The 21233-nt window shown below is 35.8% G+C and overlaps 1 protein-coding gene across 1 annotated transcript; it reads right to left on the minus strand.

The window, feature by feature from the left end:
- Positions 1-8951: 8951 nt before the first annotated feature.
- On the minus strand, positions 8952-9944 carry LOC138919908 (olfactory receptor 5T1-like). Its single transcript, XM_070246536.1, has one exon. It carries the CDS (start codon positions 9942-9944, stop codon positions 8952-8954), a length of 993 nt encoding a protein of 330 aa, XP_070102637.1.
- Positions 9945-21233: the final 11289 nt, after the last annotated feature.

Here is a 21233-nt window from a genome sequence, read left to right on the forward strand (position 1 = left end):
GTTACTTTTCTTCTACTTTTAGTTTTCTGTGTATATAAATAATATATAAATACCATATATGATATATAGTATTGATATAAAATATTAATATTAAAAAATGACATGCCATTCTCTTTATCTATTAATAAACATATGAAAAGAAAAAGTTCTACTCCTCTTATTGTGTGACTGGAATTTTTGCTTATTTGGGGAATCTTTCTTTTTTCCCCCAGCTTTCTTTTTCCTCCAGCTATATCATATATATATATGATATATATATATATATATGTTTGTGTGTATATGTATGTATAAATATAAAATATAACATTGCATAAGCTTATTATGTACAATATAATGATTTGCATATGTATATATTGCAAAAGGATACCACAAGTTAATTGACACATTCATTACTTTACATAGTCACAGTTTTATTGTGTGTGGTGAAAACTTTTAAAGTCAACTCTGCTAGCAACTTTCAAATATTACAGACAGTATTGTTAATTATGGTCCATGTTGTAAATTACATCTCCAGAATTTACTCATGTTATTACTGGAAGTTTGTATGCTTTGACCACCTTCTTCCATTTCCCATCCCCTCTCCCCCACCGCTGGTAACCACCAATTTGCTCTATTTCTGTGAATTCAGGGTTTTTGGTCCACATATAAATGAGTTTATACAGTTTTGTCTTTCTCAGTCTGACATTTCCTTTAGTGTAATTACCTCAAACTTCACCCATGATGTCACAATTGGCAGGATTTCCTTCTTTCTAGTGGTTGAATAACATTTCATTATATATAGATATAGATAACACATTTTCTTTATCCATTCATCCATTGATGGGCACATAGGCCATTTCTGTGTTTTGGCTATTGTAAATAACACTGCAATGAACATGAGAGTACAGATATCTCTTCAAGACAGCGAGTTCATCTCCTTCAGTAGAATTGCTGGATTATTTTTTATTTTTAGTGTTTTGAGGAAACTTTACACTATTTTCCATATAGGCTGTACCAATTTACATTCCAACCAACAGTGTACAAGAGTTCCCTTTTTTCCACATCCTCACCGTTATGTATTGTCTTTTTGGAAGGATTTGAGAAGAATTGGCATTAATTCTTAATTAACTGTTTACTAGAATTGACCTATGAAGTTGTCTGGTTCTGGGCCTTTCTTTGTTGGAAGGTTTGTGATTACTGATTCAGTCTCCTTATTCATTATTAGTCTGTTCAGATTTTCTATTTTTTGTGATATAGTAGATTGTATGTTTCTAGTTATTTACCCATTTCTTCTAGGTGGTATCTGTCAATATACAAATTTCCTTTATTTTAACATGGTCTAATTTGTCAATAAGGCTGAACGGGGTAAAGGGAGACGTTTATAAGTGATGGATAGAAACCACACTTTTGGTAGTGAACACAGTATAGTCCATACAGAAGTTGATGTTTAATGATGTACACATGAAATTTGTATAATGTTATAAACCAATGTTTCCTTAATATAAAATAATGTCTTGTAGTTATTGCTTTTTGTCACTTGTTTAATAAATTTTTCTCTACCCATGGCATAAGAAATATTTGCCTAGTAGTTATAATAAATATTTATGTTTTTACTCTGAATATAGGCTTTGAATTCATTGAGGTTGATTTTTGTATATTTTTTGCTAGGAATTAAATTTAATGTTTCTTCCTATGAGTAATATTTTCTTCAGCATCTTTTTGAAGTGCAGTAGACATTTAATTTTATTCAAAAATTATACATATTTCATTTTTCTGAGTAACATTCTCCCAGGGCTAACATCTGTTGCTAATCTTCCTCTTTTTGTATGTGAGCCACTGCCACAGCACAGCCACTGATGAGTGGGGTAGGTCTGTGCCCAGGAACTGAACTCGGGCCACTGAAGCAGAGCATGTCAAACTTAACCACTGGGCCACTGGGGCTGGCCCCAAAATTATATTATTTGAATTAGGTTTATTGAAATAAAAATTAGTCCCTGAAGTTTGTTATATCTTAGACCCCAATGAAGTTTGCCTTTTGTTTATCTGGGAGTGTTGGAAGAGTGAAGAGGTGTTGCATTTCAGTGGTACTTCACAGACATAGAGAGAAAGAATTTCTGCCCAGGTTTCATGGTTCAGTCTCTATTGTAACAGTCTCAAGGGGGTGCGTGTGTAAGAGAGCACCATGCAGAGTTTCTCTCTTTTTTTCTTCCTTCCTTCCTTCTCTCTTTCCTTCATCTTACCTTCCGTTGTTTCTTTTTTGTTTCTTTTTCCTTTCTCTCATTCTTTCTTTCAGTCTCTTTCTCTTTCTTTACTTTTGCTTAAATTTTGCCACTTTAAAATTTATTTAGCAGAAATTTTCATATAGAACACAAGTACAGATGAAAATAGAAGGAACTACCATGAATCCACCAAATCTTGTTTTGTTTTGCCCACCCGACGCCCCCAAACGCACTTAAATTTTATAGATATTTAAAGTGAATCTGAGACATCCTGTCGCTCCTTTGTTATGCATCCTTATAATTGATAATTTATTTCTTTTTACATAACCATGGTACCTTACTACAATAAGAAAAGTAACAGAATTTCCATAAAATCATCTAATATCACATCTATAATCATATTATTTATTTTAATAATCTTATTTTTTTATAATTAGTTTATTTGGGTCAGGGCACAAAAAGTTCCACATGGTGCACTGGGTTGTTATTCCACTTGAGTGTTTTTATTATGTAAGAATTTTCACAGCTTCTCAGCCCCAGCCACATCCCTCAAACCTCCATGGAAGGCCACTCTGTCCATACGTACAGACTGTAAGAGCAAGGGAATGAGTGCCTCCAACAAAGAAATCCTCAGCCAACCACTGGGCATCAGAGTCTGTGCTCTCTCTCACTGGCAGGGGGAATTCTGAGGAGTGTGTGGTCTGCATGCTTTCCCAGAAGGAGCAAATTAAAACCACAATGAGATATCTCATGCCTGTTAAAATGGCCATCATCAAAAGGACAAGCGATAACAAATGCTGGTGCAGATGTGGATAAAAGGGACTTTTGTGCACTGTTAGAGAATCTATACACTGGTTCAGCCACTATAGAAAACAGTATAGAGAATCCTCAAAGAAATTAAAAATAGAGCTACTATATGATCCAGCAATTCCACTTCTGGGAATATATCCAAAGGAAATGAAAACACTAACTCAACAAGATGTCTACACCCTCATGTATGTAGCATTATTTACAATAACCATGAAAGAATTTAATGTTCCATCGATGGATGAATGGATAAACAAATGGTGGTGTGTATACAATGGAATACTATCCATCTGTAAAAGATGAGAACGTCCTAAAAAAATCATATAAAAAGAGATCAGATTTTTTTTGTTGTTGCTTGTGCTTTAGGTGTCAGATCCAAAAAGATCATTGCCAAGTCCTATATGAAGGAGATTTTTTCCTATATTTTCCTCTAGGTGTTTCATGATTTCATTTCTTATGTTTAAGTATTTAATCCATTTTGAGTTATTTTTTGTGAATGGTGTAAGATAAGGGTCTAGTGTTATTCTTTTACATGTGAATAATCACTTTTCCCAGAACTATTTATTAAAGAGACCATCTTCTCTCAATTGCATATTCTTCGCTGTCTTCTCAAATATTAGTTGACCAAAATATTTAGGTATATTTCTTGGCTCTCAATTCTGTCCTATTGATCTGTCTATTTTTATGCCAGTACCATACTGCTTTGATTATTATAGCTTTATAGTATAGCTTGAAATCAGGAAGTATGATATCTCCTGCTTTGTTCTTCTTTCTCAGGATTTTTTTGTCTGTTTGGGGTCCTTTCTGGTTCCCTACATATTTTTGAATTGTTTTTTTCATTTCTGTAAAAATTACAATTGGAATTTGATAGGGATTATATTGGATTTATAACTGGCTTCTGGTAGTTTTGGTATTTTAACAATATTAATTCTTCCAATCCATGAATACAGGATACCTTTTTATTCGTTTGTGTCTTTTTCATATCTTTCATCTATGTCTAAGTTTTCAGAGGACAGATTTTTCACCTCCTTGGTTAAATTTATTCCCCAGTATTTTTTTGATACTATCGTAAATGGGATCATTTTTTTTTTCAGATAATTCATTGTTAGCATATAGAAATGCCACTGAATTTTGTATATTAAATTGTATTCTGCAACTTTACTGGATTTGTTGATTAGGGCTAACCATTTTTTGCTGGAATCTTTAGGATTTTCCACATATAAAATTGTGTCATCTTCAAATAGAGACAATTTCACTTTTTTTCTTTCAAATCTGATTCTTTTTATTTTTTCTTTTATTGTCTGATAGGCTCTGGCCTATCCAGTACTTCCAGTACTGTGTTGAATAGGAGTGGAAAGAGTGGGCACCCTTGTCTTTTTTCCAGACATTAGAGGAAAACCTTTAACCTTTCTCCACTGAGTATGATCTCACCTGTGGGTTGTCATATATGGCCTTTATTATGTTGAGATATGGTCTTTCCATGTGTACTTTGTCAAATGTTTTTATCATGAACGGATGTTGAATTTCCTCCAATGCTTTTTCTGCATGTATTGATATGATCATATGATTGTTTTCCCTTTCATTTTATTAATATAAGGTCTCACATCGATTAACTTGCGTATATTAAGCCATCCTTGCATCCCAGGGATAAACCCCACTTGATCATGGTGAGTGATCCTTATAATGTGGTGCTGAACACAGTTTGCTAGTATTTTGTTGAGAATTTTTCCATGTAAATTCATCCACACCAGTTTTGATTTTTATTTCATTGGCATGTCTATATTATTTATATTTAATTATTAATAGAGTTAGATGTAAATTTACTGTTTCAGTAGATTTTTTCTATTCCTTTGTTTATAGTTCCTTTTCTCCTCTTTTTCTGCCTTTTCTCTTCTTTTTCTGTTTTTATATTATCTGAGAAAGTTTTGTCATTCAATTTATTCCCATTACCAGTTTATCTTTTTATATTTTCAGTTGTTGCCATAGAGTTTGCATTATATATCTGCAGCTTATCAGAATCTACCATGGAATCACACTTTATTACTTTTCATGTAGTATAAGAATATTCCAACAATGTTATCATTGTCATGCAGTTTGATTTTATTTAAGATGGTTGTTAAATTTATGCATAAAGTTAACTGAACTAGGAACGTTCAGATAGCTGGTAAAACATTATCTCTGAGTATGTCTGTGAAGGTGTTTCTGGAAGAGATTAGCATTTGAATCTCTAAACTGAGTAAAGAAGTTCATTCTCACCAATGTAGGTGAATGATATGTAATCTATTGAGGGTATGAGTAGAAAAAAAGGCAGAGTAAGGGCAAGTTTGTTCTCCACATGCACTGGATATCCTTTTTCTCTTATCTTTGGACATTGGTGCTTCTAGTTCTTGAACCTTCAGGTTCAGACTGGAGCTTGACACTATTTGCTTCCCTGATTCTTGTGCCTTTGGATTTGGACGAGAACAATACCACCTGTTTTCTGGGCCTCCAGCTAGCAGACAGCAGATCTTGGGACTGACATAATCACATGAGCCAATTTGGCATAATAAACCGCTTCCTAGATATTAATATATATATTCTGTTGGTTCTGATTTTCGGAAGAACCGTGACTACTACACTTATATCATAAACTTTGTAAAACATTCTTATTTCTGCTTTAGGCAATCAATTATATATTTGAATGATTAAAAAAAGAGAAAAAATGTTGACTTTGTAAATTAACCTTTATTTTGCCCATTTTAGGAGATTTTGGTTCTTTATGTAGAACACGATGACAATGGTTCTAGGAATCACCCAAGTAGCAAGTCTGAGCCATCTCCTGGATGATTGCTAGAGTGTTAAGTATGTGTCCAAGAGAGTGCTTCCAAGTCGGTAAACTCTCCCTTACCTGCCGTACTTGGGCTTCCTTGACTAAACACCCTCCAGGTCCCATCCCAGTATGCTCTGCGAGCTCCTACTGGAAAGTGCAGGTGAGAAATTATAGCGCTTTGGGGAATATTTCTTTTTCTCTTTTATCAGACCCGACACCTCTCTGCCTCGGCTGTATGGTGACTTAATTCCATTTATTGGCATAATGACCGGGGGAAAAATGGGTGTTTATCATGAAGAAGCACGTGTTGACTTGTAGGATAGAAGCTTCTGCGTAGCCCCTGAGTGAGGGAGAATCGCTAGGTATTACAGGGGAGATGGGCAACTTTATTACCTTCAGAGGGTTCCAAGAAATGTAGGAATCCAGGAACTCAGGGACGTCAATCCAGAGGTCTCCATCCCAGGGGTCAGGATCCTACCCTGTCCCAGCCAGGCCTCAGCACGCAGTCCTCCTTGGGTGGTGATTCAGCCTCTTTGGAGTCTCCACCACTGGCTCTCACCATTAGGCCCTTGGCCTTGGCCTGAGCTTTCTCTGCACTCCTGCTGCAGAGAAGCCGTTGCCACTGAGCCCCTCCTACTTTTGGGTTTAGCTTTCAGGTGACAGTTACTTGTGAAATATGCCCATATTAGCAAAACATAAGGTCTGAATACAGAAAATAAAACAAACTGCATTCTGTTTTGAAATAAATGACAATTTTTTAAAAAAACCTCTCAAGTGTTCCATTTGGCTCTTGGAAAATAAATTACTCAACTACTCCTAATTCAAAGAAAAATAAGGAAAAAAATCAGAAATATTGATAAGGAAAGTGTGAGAGAGTAAATGGTGTAGGATGCCACTGAGATGGCAACACTGAAAAATCCAAATACCAATCAGAAAGAATACCAAAGTAGACCAATGGAAAGACGAGGAAGAATTTAAAATGGAAAAATAAACCAAAAATTCTAAAAGAAATCAAATGTTTAAATGACACTTGCTGTCTCTGTTTCATAGATATCTCTAAAGTGAATTAAATAAACTGTTTTTGACAGTATGCTATCTAAAATATCACTCATTGAGGGAATATTTATTGAGCAATACTACGTGTCAGACACAGTTCCAGACTCTGGAAAATACATTAGAGAATAAATTAGATATAAATTAAAATGCATATTATGTAAACTAATGATAAACATAATGGGAAAATTTAAGGAAGATGGAATATGAGGAGATGCAATGGAGGTAAATTGCTATTATACAAGGTCGTCAATGAGATCCTCACTAACAAGAGACATTTAAAGGAAAGAATCATGTGAATAGCAGTGTGGAGATTCTCTCAAACAGGTGAAAGGAAATGCAGAGAAATTGTGAGGGGACTTTATTGTGGTAAGAGGTGTTCTGTATGTGTAATGCTGAGGTGTTATTTAAACCTAATAACCCCACTTTAGGGAAATATCCTAAGTTTCCACTGTATGTACTAGAAATGCCCTGTTGTTATTACATGGGGTTTTACTAAATATAGTAATAATAATAATGACAGTGGGGAAAGAAAGGAAGAAAAAAACACTACCACTTATAATAAACTTTGAAGAAGATATGTCTTGCACTGCAAATAAGGCCCCTTGGAAACAAGGCTAAAAATGTGCATCATAAAGACTCTCTTCTGTAACGTTGTTCTCCGGCCTGGACAATGAGGAAAGTGGCATAATCAAAGGCATTAAAAACTGGTAGGGGACAATGAGGAGAGGTGGCATCATCAAGGGCATCACAAACTGATAGGGCAAAACGAGGAGAGGTGGCATCATCAAGGGCATCACAAACTGGTAGGGGACAATGAGGAGAGGTGGCATCATCAAGGGCATCACAAACTGGCAGGGGTAAAAAAAAAAAAAAAAAAGAGCTTCAGCTGAGTCAGGTTCAGCCCTGTAAGGAAACTCATAAAGATGCCTGGAACTGAGCTGTGAGAAGAGCCCAATCTCTTGGTACGGCCAGTACCTATTCTCTGAATTGTGCTTGTGTTTTGTCATTCTGGAGTTTAAGTATACTCTTGATAAATGCTAAGGGCTAGTCTCTGTATTCTATGAGGAAATACAGAATGGGTTTAATGTCCATGCTCTGGATGAAATAATGAAACAATAAAAGGGGGAGAAATGCACCCGCACAAACAACAGGATAATGGGATCAGGCATTTGAACACATTCTCTGTGGTCCTTGACCCACAGGCTGGGATTAGATTGCCTCCAAAGCACCAGTCTGAGGATGGAGCAGAGTGCTTCGAACTGGAGTCAGATGCCAGTGACTCTTTGGAAACTGGTATCAGAATAGGTAAGCTGTGGTTTTGTTATTGATTAGGTGGTATTTGCTCAAGTTAGTCAGACATAATTATAAAGTTATTTATGATTGAAACTATGGGAGCCTATCTAATTTGAGTGATATGGAGATGAAAGATAATAATTACAATTTAATGTAAAGTTTAGAAACATACATGCCTGTGTTTGTGTGTGTAAATAAACCAATATTGTGTGTTGAAATCTTAACCCCCAGTACTTTGGAAAATTACTGTGTTTGGAGATAGAGTCTTTGAGGGCATAATTATCTTAAAATTAGGTGTTTAGGGTAGACCTTAATCCAGTAAGATTGTTTACTTTATAAAAGGAGGAGATCAAAATATAAACAGAGAGAAAAGATCATGTGAAGACAGAAGAAGATGACCATCTGCAAGCCAGGGAGACAGAGGCTACAGGAGAAATCAACCCCATCAGCACCTTGCTCTAAAAGCCTAGAACCCAGAACAGTGAAAAAACAAATTTATGCTGTTTCAGCAATCTAGTCTTTGGTACTCTGTTATGGCAGCCCCAGAAAAATAATAGAACAAGTACTAGCATATTTATGTATGTATTTGTCTATATACGTGTGTGTATATGTGAAGCAGATGGATGATAGTGTTCTTCACATTAAAAAAGAATGGGTACTGGCTTGACTATGATCTTTATTTAAAAATTTCTGAGAAGAACAGAAAAGTAGTAAAAAAAAATACTTGTATCATAACTTTTTGATATGGAGACAATGGACAGTAATCTTCATTGGTTTCAATGTAACGGTTAGTGTGAAGAGTATACTTTATTGAGAAACCAATTTTTCCCAAAAGCCCTTTTCGTTGCCTCTTTTACATCTTTGTTCCTTAAACTGTAGATGATGGGATTCAGCATGGGAATGGCAATGGTGTAAAACACAGACACTATCATGTCCTGGTCCAAAGAGTAACTGGAACTTGTTCTCACATATATGCAGAAGACTGTTCCATAGTAACTGGATACTCCAATTAAGTGAGAGCCACATGTAGAAAAGATTTTTCGTCTCCCTTCAGCAGAATGCATCCTCAGAATGGCCAAGAGAATGAAACCATAGGAAACCAGGACAATCATGATAGTGACCATCTCAATAATGCTCGTAAAGTAGGAGACTAGAAGCTGGTTTGTGTGAGTGTCAGAACAAGAAATAGCGAGGACTGGAGGGATGTCACAAAAGAAATATCTAATTTCGTTGGATGCACAGTAAGTTAGGCTAAATGTGGCCCCTGTGTGCACTGAAGCATTCAAAATGCCACAAAGATAGGAAGCAATGATGAGTGGCACGTAGACTCTGGGTGACATGCTAACTGAATACAACAGAGGGTTGTAGATTGCTACATAGCGATCATATGCCATTGCAGCCAAGAGAAAACATTCAGTGGTCCCAAAAGTAACATCAAAAAACATCTGTGCTGCACATTCAAGGAATGAAATAGTTTTGTTCTCTGACAGGAAATTGATCAACATTTTTGGGGTGACAACTGAAGAATAGCAGGCATCCAAGAATGATAACACACTCAGAAAATAGTACATAGGGTTGTGCAGCTGGGAATCCCTAATGACCAATATAATCAATCCCAGATTCCCTATGAGAGTGAAAAGATAGATTGCTAGAAATAGCAAAAACAGGAAGACTTGCACATCAAAATCACCTGTGAAGCCCGTCAATATAAACGTGGTAACTTCAGTCATATTCTTCACCTGGATCATGCATAAATCTACGTCTGATGGGAACCCTGGCATTTCAGTTTTCATTTATAGGTTCTAAATGCAATATTTTTTAAAACAAAACCCACTCAATATAGTCTCATTTTTTTCTGAGATGGTGTATTGAAATCCTTAGCAGTGAAGAAACAGACAGTGATGCAGAAGTTGAGTCCAAGTGAATGCATTACCCTGTATAAATAAATTAAAGAAATTATTTCATTCAGTTGTTAACTAAATTTGTCATGTTGAAAAAGCCAATTTAGGGGCCAGCCCTATTGCCAAGTGGCTCAGTTTGCAGTCTCCGCTTCAGCGGCCCAGGGTTTTGCTGGTTCAGATCCTGGGTTCACACATGGCACAGCTCATCAAGCCATGCTGAGGCAGTGTCCCACAAAGCAGAGCCAGAAGGACCTGCAACTAGAATATACAACTACGTCCTGGGGGCTTCAGGGAGAAGAAGCAAAAAAAAAAGAAGATTGACAACAGATGTTAGTTCAGGTGCCAATCTTTAAAAAAAAAAGCCAATTACCTGGTTTAATTTTTAGTTTATTTTCTATTAAATTTAGTATGTACTGTCTTCATATTATATCATCTTAAAATTCACAGACAAATGAGTATACCACTCTCATGAGATTAGTCCCAGTGAATCCCAATTTTAAATGGTATGAGGCAACTTAATATTGCATCTGTGTCATTACATTCTGACTTTGGGAATGTCAGTCAAATAATAGTATGTTTTCTTAAATTCCCCTGATAATTTTGTCCATGATAGTTTTCTTATAGCCCTTGATAGCTCTGATCTTATCTCTAGGGAAAGAAGGTGGTTTATGAATGAAGATACATTTTATTCTCAACTGTGTCCCATTAGGGTAATTCACTGAAGGGAATTGAGGAAGGATAGACAAAAAGCATGGGATTTATTTATTCCCTCCAAGATGTTCTTCAAAGAGGCATATCTGTCAACTACATACTTAAGGAAATTAGAACTGATTTTGTTTACATTTAGCTGATTTCACTTTAAGAGATAGAGACTAGAAAGAAAATATACATGCGAAATTTTTAACAAAACATGATAATTCTGGAAAACTAAAATCACATCAGTTCCTCAACCCTCATACGTTCAGAAAACATAGAGTACCAGATGTCCATGAGAACATGACTTCAGGCACCAAGCTTGAGGAGAAGGAAAACTAAGGCTGTAGCTACCACACATTGTTAAGTGGCTAGTAGAGGGTAGAAATTTTGTGTACATTATCCTATGTAATCCACACAGCAACCTGCAACTAAATCATTCAGCATCTGTTTGTAGATGAGAAAACTGAGGACCAGCTAGACCTATATGTTGACCAAGCTCACATAAGAAGTTCCTAGCAGAGCCAGAATTCAGTGCAGCTTTCTCTGTTGCCACATGTTAAGCTATTTCCACTTGACAATATTGCAGACTTATTGTGACCTGCCATAATTCTGAAATGGGTATCCCCTAGAAATAACGCAAGGGAACATCTGCATGTTTTTGAATTATTTTATAAAGTCATCAAGGTTAAGTACCATGATATTAAAACAAAAGAAAACAAAACTTAGAAGTGTTTTCTAGATCTGTTAACTAACTAATGAAATAAATTTAAAATTCATTTATATCCCTCCATTGGAAAAAAGTCTATGGTCCCCCAATGGCATGTAAGTATGACTGGCTAATAGTTAATTTTCTCTCTATTGAATAGTTTTCTTAAATTTTAAATGTAGCAATTTTTTCCTACTACCTTTATTCTAACTGTTATCTTCCAACAAGGAAATTAAAGCAAATTTCTGATTTAGAGCTCTATTGACCTAAATGTTTTGGAAATCTCTCTTATTTTCCCTCCTATGTTACCTGGAGTTCCCTAATTCATTTTTTAATTCAATTCTAAGCTAACTAGAAATTTCTACTTCAGATTCAAATACTAAAACATACAATGAAGTTTTACGTTCAAGGTTATAGCTTCTAAAATATTTTGTAAGAGATGAAAAACTTTCCTCTTACCTGTGGAAATGAACTGCTTACTCAATTAAGGTGTGCTGTGAATCTTGAGCACTTGGACTCTAATACCAGGTTCTCAAGTCCGTCTTGGAGTCCACAGGGATTCTCCAAGGAGAAAACACACTAATTATCTTCTGGGACAGAAAAATAAGAAGGTAGTTTTGGTCTTTTCCATAGTAAACAATTGAATGGTTCTGGAACAATAAACTACATAATAAGAAATAATTACATGAATGAAGTTTGCCCTCTGGAATGTAATGATCCCTCAGTGGAAAGAAAACATGCACATGACTGGAAAATAAATCTAATGATACAAGACAGAGTGCTAGCTCTGTTACCAAATATCTATGTCCCATTGGGGTGATGACAAATTTGCTGAAACCCACTGTCCTTTCCAAGGGAAAATAACTTGTTTACTTCTCTCAAAATCCTATAAACATGTACATAATGAAATAAAATGAAGGCATAACCTACAATAGAATTCTTATTTAATAGAGATTACTATAACTTTTAAAGTGCTACACTTCTCACTTTATTAAGAGATACAATTAGACTCATTGAGAGTTTAATAGAGGAGATAAGATGTGAACACATAACTGGGAAGTATGAGGGAGATGGGACAGTATGCAGATGCCTGTAACATTCTATTTAATAGGACCTTAGATATTAGAGCCCTGAAGGGGATAAAGCACAGGGTTTTAAGTTGTAGAGTCTTGTCTTTTCTTGGGGACTCCATATACTAATATAGAGTTTAGTACCTGGCAATATACTTAAAGACATTTTTCAGAAAATTGTGAAAAATGCATAGATGTCTGAGTACTAAATCCAGAGACTCAAAATTATTAGTTAGAGAATGTTGGTCTTGAAATCTGAATGTTAAGAAAAAGAAAGAAAGAATGAATGAAAGGAAGGGAGGAAAAGAGGGAGGGAGGGAGGAAGGGAAAAAAAGAAATAAGGAAAAATGATATCTGTAGATAAGTCAATTTTGAACAAAGTATCTATTAATTAAATGCAATCTCAAATGATCTATGTGTTCAAAGTAACCTTAACTAAAATTCTAGAAGCATTTTTGGAGAAATGATAAGGTTATTCTACAATTTCTATGAAAATGCAAAGGAACTGAGGTAATCAAAACAGTTGTGAAAAATAAGAATAGTGTTGAAAGACTTGTATAATTTGTTTTCAAGATTGATCACAAAGCAGTAATATTCAAGAGAGTGTGGCATTGATGAAAAGATAGCCATCTAAATTTGTGGAACAGAATACAGTCTTCAGAAATGCACTCATACAATATACTCAATTGATTTTTCACAAAGTTTCTAAGGAAAATCCTTAGAGGAAAGACAGTCTTTGTTTCTGTTTAATGATGCAGAATATATAGAGTAGCCTAATGCCACAACAAAGAGACATTGAATCCTTCTTTGTACCATATGTAAACTTTGTCTCAAAATGAACCTTAAACCTTAACATGAAACCTAGAGTGATGTCAGCAACATGGCTGAGTGAGATGTTCCCTTCATCTCTCCCCCTTTTGAACTACAATTAATGAACACTCACTGACCAACAAAGGAAGCCCACACAGGACAGCAGGACACCTGAGAGACACACACAGCTATACATCTAAGGGTGGATGGACTGGCCCCCCGGGAAGTAGCACAGATAAGTAAGCACTACCTGCCCCCACCCCCGTAACCCTGTGCAGGCACACAAACGCTTTCCAACCTGATGCAAGTGTCTGCAAAGTGGGAATACACAGCAGGGCAACCGTAAGAGGACCAGGAGGAGGCAGTAACTCTTAGCCATGCTAGTGGTTGCTCTCCCAGTGGAGAGAGGGAGCCCACCGTGCCCCTGTGCTATAAAGGAACAGCCATAGCCTGGGTTCCAGCAGGGAAAACTGCCCAGCAAATCTCAGTGGCCCAGCAGATCGCAGATCATAAACAGGGACCTCAGTAGATTTCTGCACTGGGGCAAACACTTTCAAGGCACGTGTGAGTACTCATGGTGCAGCTGCACTCCCAAAGAGGGAACATGTCTTGGGCAGTTGCAGGAATAGGTGCAGTAACTTCGAACCCACTGGTGATCACTTTTTGGTGGGGAGGGGAGCTCAGAGCAGCCCTGAGGCACCAAAGAGTGGCCCTAGCCTAGTGAGGAAGCCCTGCCCAAGGAGGACAGTCCACACAAGTGCCTGAACACATCCCACGCTGGGGCAAGCACCCATAATACCCCCACAGCTTCTGGCAGATGGAGTTGGGCCAGAAACACTGCCTCTGGTCCACCCTGGCAGTAACAAGGCAAATCTGTGTCCTAAGAATACCACAAATGCCCCGACAAAAGAATAGTTCATCAAACACCATGAGAAACTGCAACAGCAACTCAGATCAGAAGGAAAATGGCAATTCTCCAGGAATTAACACTGAAGACACAGAAATACAACCTAAACAACAGAGAATTCAAAACAGCCATGATAAGCAAACTCAATGACTTACAGGAAAACACGAAAGACAATTCAAGGAGCTCAGTAATAAAATGAATCTCTTCACCAAAGAGATTGAAACTATAAAAAAAAAAAACCCAGAAATTCTAGATATGAAAAACACAATTGTAATAAATAATAATCTAGAATAATTAAGAAATAGAATTGATCTTATGGAAGAAAGAATTAGTCTTCTTGAGGATAAAAATTCTACAGGAGGAGGAGGAAATTGAACTAAGATTTTTTTTTAAAAATGAAGGGATTCTTCATTTTTTTAAATGCAACTCAAATTAGGAAAAGCAACATAAGGATTATAGATATCCCAGAGAGAGAAAGGAGCAGACAGCTTGTTCAAAGAAATTATTTCTGAGAACTTCCCAAACATGAGGATGGTTTCAGATTTACAGATAAATGAAGTTAATTGAATGCCCAACTTTATCAATGCAAAAAGACCCTCTCCAAGGCATATAGTTGTAAAAATGGCAAAATTTTGGGATAAAGAAAGAATATTAGGAGGAACAAGGCAGAAGAAAACAATCTAGAAAGGAAATCCTATCAGGCTTTCAGTGGATTTCTCAGCAGAAACCCTATAGGCTAGGAGAGAATGGAATGATATATTCAAAATACTGAAAGACAAAATCTTTCAGCCAAGCATACTCTATCCAGCAAAACTTTCCTTCAGATACAATAGAGAAATAAAAGCTTTCCCAGACAAATGAAAGCTGAGGGAGTTCATCACCCCTAGAAGTGCTTTACAAGAAATGGTGGAGGGAGCTGTCCTACCTGAAACAAAAAGGCAATGGTTTACAAAGCTCTGAGCAAGGAGATAAACAGACAGACATGATCAGAAACCTGCAGCTCTCTACTAGAACAGGGAGGCAAAGACTCAATTATAACTTAAAAGAGAAAGGGAAAGAAAGCATCAAAAGTAATGATAAACACTTCAAATTAGCCACAAACTAACAAAACTAAACACAGAACAATATGTAACAGCAATTACTCAGAAGGGGAAAGGAAAGGGAAGGAACTTGCCTAAGTTAATGGAGATAAGAGGCTATAAGAAAATGGACTATCTCATCTGCAATATCTTTCATACAATCCTCACAGTAACCACTAAACAAAAAATCTGAGCAGGGCCACAATTCACAAAAATGGGAGATAACTGAGAAGTCCCTCTCAGAAAGCCAACAAAATGAAATTGTAGTCAGGAATATAAAGGAAAAGAAACAGTGAAAACATAGAAGAACCAGAAAACAAGAGATAAAATGGCAGCAGTAGGCCCTCATATAACAATAATCTCTCTAAATGTAAATGGACTGGACTCTCCAATCAAAAGACAGTGACTCACAATCAAAAGCTCGATGGATTAAACAAAACAAGACCAAACAATATGCTGCCTCCAGGAAATAGACCTCAGCTAAAAAGACAAACATAGCATTAGAGTCAAGGATGGAAGACAATACTCCAAGCTAATGATCAACAAAATAAAGCAGGTGTTGCCATACTTTTATCAGACAAAGCAGACCTCAAGTTAAAAAAGACAATGAGAGACAAAGGGGGGGCAGTATACAATCACAAAGGGGACATTCCACCAAGAGGACATAACACTTATTAATATATATTTACCTAACAAAGAGGCACCAAAGTACATAAAGAAACTATTAACAGACCTAAAGGGAGAAATTAACAGCAACACAGCAATAGTAGGGGACCTCAACACCTCCCCTACTTCAATGGACAGATCGTCCAGACAAAAAGTCAACACAACAAGGAAATAGTAGATTTAAATGAAACACTTGACCAGATGGACTTATTAGACATATATAGAGCATTCCATCAAAAAACAGCAGAATATACATTCTTCTCAACTGCCCATGGAACATTTTCAAAGACAGACCATATGATGGGTAACAAGGCAAACCTCAATAAATTCAAGAAGACTGAAATCATCCCAATCATTTTTTCTGACCACAATGCTATGAAGCTAGAAATCAGCTACAAGAACAAAACTGGGAAAGTCAGAAATATGTGGAGACTAAACAACATGCTATTGAACAACCTTTGGACCATTGAAGAAATCAAAGAGGAAATTAAAAAATACCTGGAGACAAATGAAAATGAAAATACAACATACCAGCTCTTATGGGATGCAGCCAAAGCAGTCATAAGAGGGGAATTCACAGCAATACAGGCCCACCTCAACAAGCAAAAAAATATCAAATAAGTAATCTTAAAATTCACTTAACAGAGTTAGAAAAAGAAAAAGAGACAAAGACCAAAGTCGGCAGGAGGAGGGAAATAATAAAAATCAGAGCAGAAATAAATGAAATAGAGACTAAAAATACAGTAAAAAGGATCAATGAAACTAAGACCTGATCCTTTGAGAAGATAAACAACATTGACAAACCCTTAGCCAAACTCACCAAGAAAAAACATAGAACACTTAAATAAATAAAATTAGAAATGAAAGAGGAGAAATTACAACAGATACTGCAGAAATACAAAGGATTATAAGAGAATACTGTGAAAAACAAAGGACTATAAGAGAATACTATGAAAAACTATATGCCCACAAATTTGATAACCTAGAAGAAATGGATCAATTCCTAGACTAATACAACCTTCCAAAACTGAATCAAGAAGAAACAAATAGTCTGAACAGACCAATCACAAGTACATAGTTTGAAACAGTAATCAAAACCCTCCGAAAAAACAAAATTCCAGACCAGATGGCTTCTCTGGACAATTCTACCAAACATTCAAGAAAGATTTAGTACGTATTCTTCTCAAACTATTCTGAAAAACTGAAGAAGATAGAACACTTCCTAATATACTCTATGAGGCCAACATTACCCTGATACAAAAACCAGACAAGGACAACACGAAAAAGGAAAACTACTAGGCTAATATCACTGATGAACTCAGATGCAAAAATTCTCCACAACATATTGGCAAACCGAATACAGCAATACATTAAAATAATCATACACCACGATCAAGTGGGATTCATTCAAGGGACACAGGGATGGTTCAATGTCCCCAAATCAATCAATGTGATACAACACATTAACAAAATCAGGAATAAAAATCACATAATTATCTCAATAGATGCAGAGAAAGCATTTGACAATATGCAACACCCATTTATGAGAAAAACTCTCAGTAAAATGGGTATTGAATGAAAGTACCTGAACACAATATAGGCCATATATGACAAATCACAGCCAACATTATACTTAATGGCGAAAAAATGAAAGCCATCCCTCTGAGAACAGGAACAAGACAAGGATGTCCACTCTCGCCACTCCTATTCAACAAAGTACTGGAGGTATGGACCAGAGCAATTAGGCAAGAAAAAGAAATAAAAGGAATCCAAATTGGAAAGGAAGAAGCAAAACTTTTGCTATTTGCAGATGATGTGATATATATATATATATATATATATATATATATATATATATATAACCCTAAAGAATCCACCAGAAAACTACCAGAAATAATCAACAACTACAGAAAAGTTTCAGGCTACAAAAGTAATTTAAAAAAATCAGTTGCATTCCTAAACACTAACAATGAACTAACAAAAAAAGAAAGAAAGAATACAATCCCATTTACAATTGCAAAAAAAAGAATAAAATACTTAGGAATAAACTTAACCAAAGAGATGAAAGACCTGCACACTTAAAACTATAAGTCATTACTGAAAGAAATTGAGGAAGACATAAAGAAATGGAAAGATATTCCATGCTCATGGGTTGGAAGAATAAACATAGTCAAAATGTCCATACAACCAAAAGCAATCTACAGACTCAATCCAATTCCACTCAGAATCTCAATGACATTCTACGCAGAAATAGAACAAAGAATCCAAACATTTATATGGAACAACAAAAGACCCAGAATGGCCAAAGCAATCCTGAGAAAAATGAATAAAGCTGGAGGCATCACAATCCCTGACTTCAAAACATACTACAAAGATATAGTAATCAAAACAGCATGGTACTGGAACAAAAACAGACAAGTAGATCAATGGATCAAAGTTGAAAGCCCAGAAATAAAACCACACATCTATGGACAGTTAATCTTTGACAAAGGAGCCAATAACATACAATGGAGAAAGGAAAATCTCTTCAATAAATGTTGTTGGGGAAACTGGATAGCTACATGCAAAAGAATGAATGTGGACCATTATCTTGCACCAAACACAAAAATTAACTCCAAATGGATTAAAGATTTGCATGTAAGAACTGAAATCCTAAAAATCCTAGAAGAAAATACAGGGAGTACACTCTTTGACATTGATCTTAGCCACATCTTTTCAAATACCATGTCTACTCAGGTAAGGGAAACAAAAGAAAAAGTTAACAAATGAGACTACACCAGACTAAAAAGCTTCTACAAAGCAAGGAAACCATGAACAAAATGTAAAAGACAATCCACTAACTGGGAGAAAATATTTTCAAATCATTTATCCAACAAGGGGTTCATATCCAAAGTATATAAAGAACTCACACAACTCAACAACAACAAGGAAAAACAAACTGATCAAAAAATAGGCAGAGGATATGAGCAAACATTTTTCAAAGGAAGATATACAGATGACCAACAGGCACACCTAAAGATGTTCAACATCACTAATCATTAGGGAAATGCAAGTCAAAACTACAATGAGATATCACCTTACACCAATCAGAATGGTTGTAATTACCAAGACCAAAAACAACAAATGTTGGAGAGGATGTGGAGAAAAGGGAATGCTTGTACACTGCTGTTGAGAGTGCAGACTGGTGCAGTCACTATGGAAAACAGTATGGAGATTCCTCAAAATCTAAAAATAGAAATACCATATGACCCAGCTATCCCACTTCTGGGTATCTACCCAAACAACTTGAAATCAACAATCCAAAGTAACATATGTACCCCTGTGTTCATTGCAGAACTATTCACAATAGCTAAAACTTGGAAACAATCCAAGTGCCCTTTGACCAATAATTGGATAAAGAAGATGTGGTATACATATACAATGGAATAGTGCGCAGCCATAAAAACAGACAAAATAATCCCATTTGCAATAACATGGATGGGCCTTTGAGGATATTATGCTGAGAGAAATAAGCCAGACTGAGAAAGACAAACACCATATGATTTCACTTACATGCAGAATATAAACAAACACATGGGCAAAGAAAATAGTTCAGTGGCTACCAGGGGAAGAGGTGGAGGGTGGGCACAGGGGCTGAAGGGGAACACTTATGTGGTGATAGTTAAGAAATAATGTACAACTTAAATTTCACAATGATGTAAACTATTATGAATCTCAATTAAAAAATATATTAAAAAACTAACATATATCCTAATACTATAACCTTTCTAAAAAAACTTAAGACATTTGTGTAACCATGGGTTAGTCACAAATTTTTACATAAAACACAACATGCATGAACCACAGGAGAAACAACTGATAAAATGTTCTTCATCACAATTAAATCTTCTGCTTTGTGATAGACACTATTGAGGGAATGAAGATACCAACCACAGAGTTGTACAAAATACTTTCTAGGCAGCTATCCAAAAAAGAACATGTATCTAGAATATGTAAAGAGCTCTAAAATCTCAATAATACAAAAACAAAAGAAAAAATAAACATTAAAATAATGGAAATAAACTTGAATAGACTCTTCACCAGAGAAGATACACAGATGACAACTCAGTGCATGAAAACACTGTTTAATACCATTTGTCGTTAGGGAAATGCAATTTAAAACCACAATGTGACCCCATACACTTATTAAAATGACTAGAATTTTTAAAGTGTGATAATAAATGACAAGACAAACTGCTCACAAGGATACAGAGCAACTGGAGCTGTCAACCACTACTGGTAGGCATAAAACAGTGCAGCTACTTTGGATAACAACCTGACAGTTTCCTGTGAAGTGAAACATACACTGACCATGAGACCCAGCGATCTCAAACTGAGTTCTTACCTAAGAGACAAGAAAACATGTGTCCATACAATTATCTCTATGCCAGTATTCATAACAACTTCCATCACTATATTCTAAAACTGGAAATAATCCAAGTGTCCATCAACTGGTGAATGGGTAAGCTAACTGTGAACATTCATCATCTTTACTCATTCCTGAGCTTGTTGTTTTCTGATGGACTTTATGATATATCCATGGTGGTTGTGTTTTCAATAAGAAACTAATTTTTCCTCAAATTTCATATTTAGCAGACTATTCTGTGGTCTTCAACAAATTCACTGGTGATTAGGGATTGTTTCACCTAAAAATGAAGTATCCCATTTAATAATTGTTCCAACACTATTTCCCTAAATGTCATTATAACTATCCTTGTTTCTTTCCTCATTTATTTAGCTATTGTGGTGCTTTTGTTTTTCAAAAAGACACCAGCTAATAGAGAATTATGTATGGTAAGTCTTTGGGGAGTAATTTGCAAACAACTGTAGCTTATATTTTCACAAATTTTACCCATTCAACACATTGATGTTGCCCCTTTCTGATTTAAAACTTAACCTATCACTAATCTAAGGACAAATTTACAACAGAACCTTCAAAGAAAGATATTGTCGAGGATTTTGGGTCAGGTAATGAATCTTTTAAGTGTTTCCACTCCCTAAAATTCTAAACTTGCAAAGATAGAGATAGCCCTTAGGAAAACTTGGAACTAGTTATCTGAACAAGGTTAGGATTATTTTTGCACCTCTCTGTTTTGCTTCTATATCTGCTATCCTGACTCTCTGTTTGTAGAAAAGCTTCAACTATGTAGCAGAATCATAATAGTGACATCCCCAGGGTTTTATACATTATTCTTT

Source organism: Equus caballus, chromosome 21, assembly GCF_041296265.1.
Source record: "Equus caballus isolate H_3958 breed thoroughbred chromosome 21, TB-T2T, whole genome shotgun sequence".
NCBI classification, from domain to species: Eukaryota; Metazoa; Chordata; class Mammalia; order Perissodactyla; family Equidae; genus Equus; species Equus caballus.

What these genes read in the sequence shown, in the direction of transcription:
- LOC138919908 (XM_070246536.1), bottom strand. Translation starts at nt 9,944, where the DNA reads ATGCCAGGGTTCCCATCAGACGTAGATTTATGCATGATCCAGGTGAAG.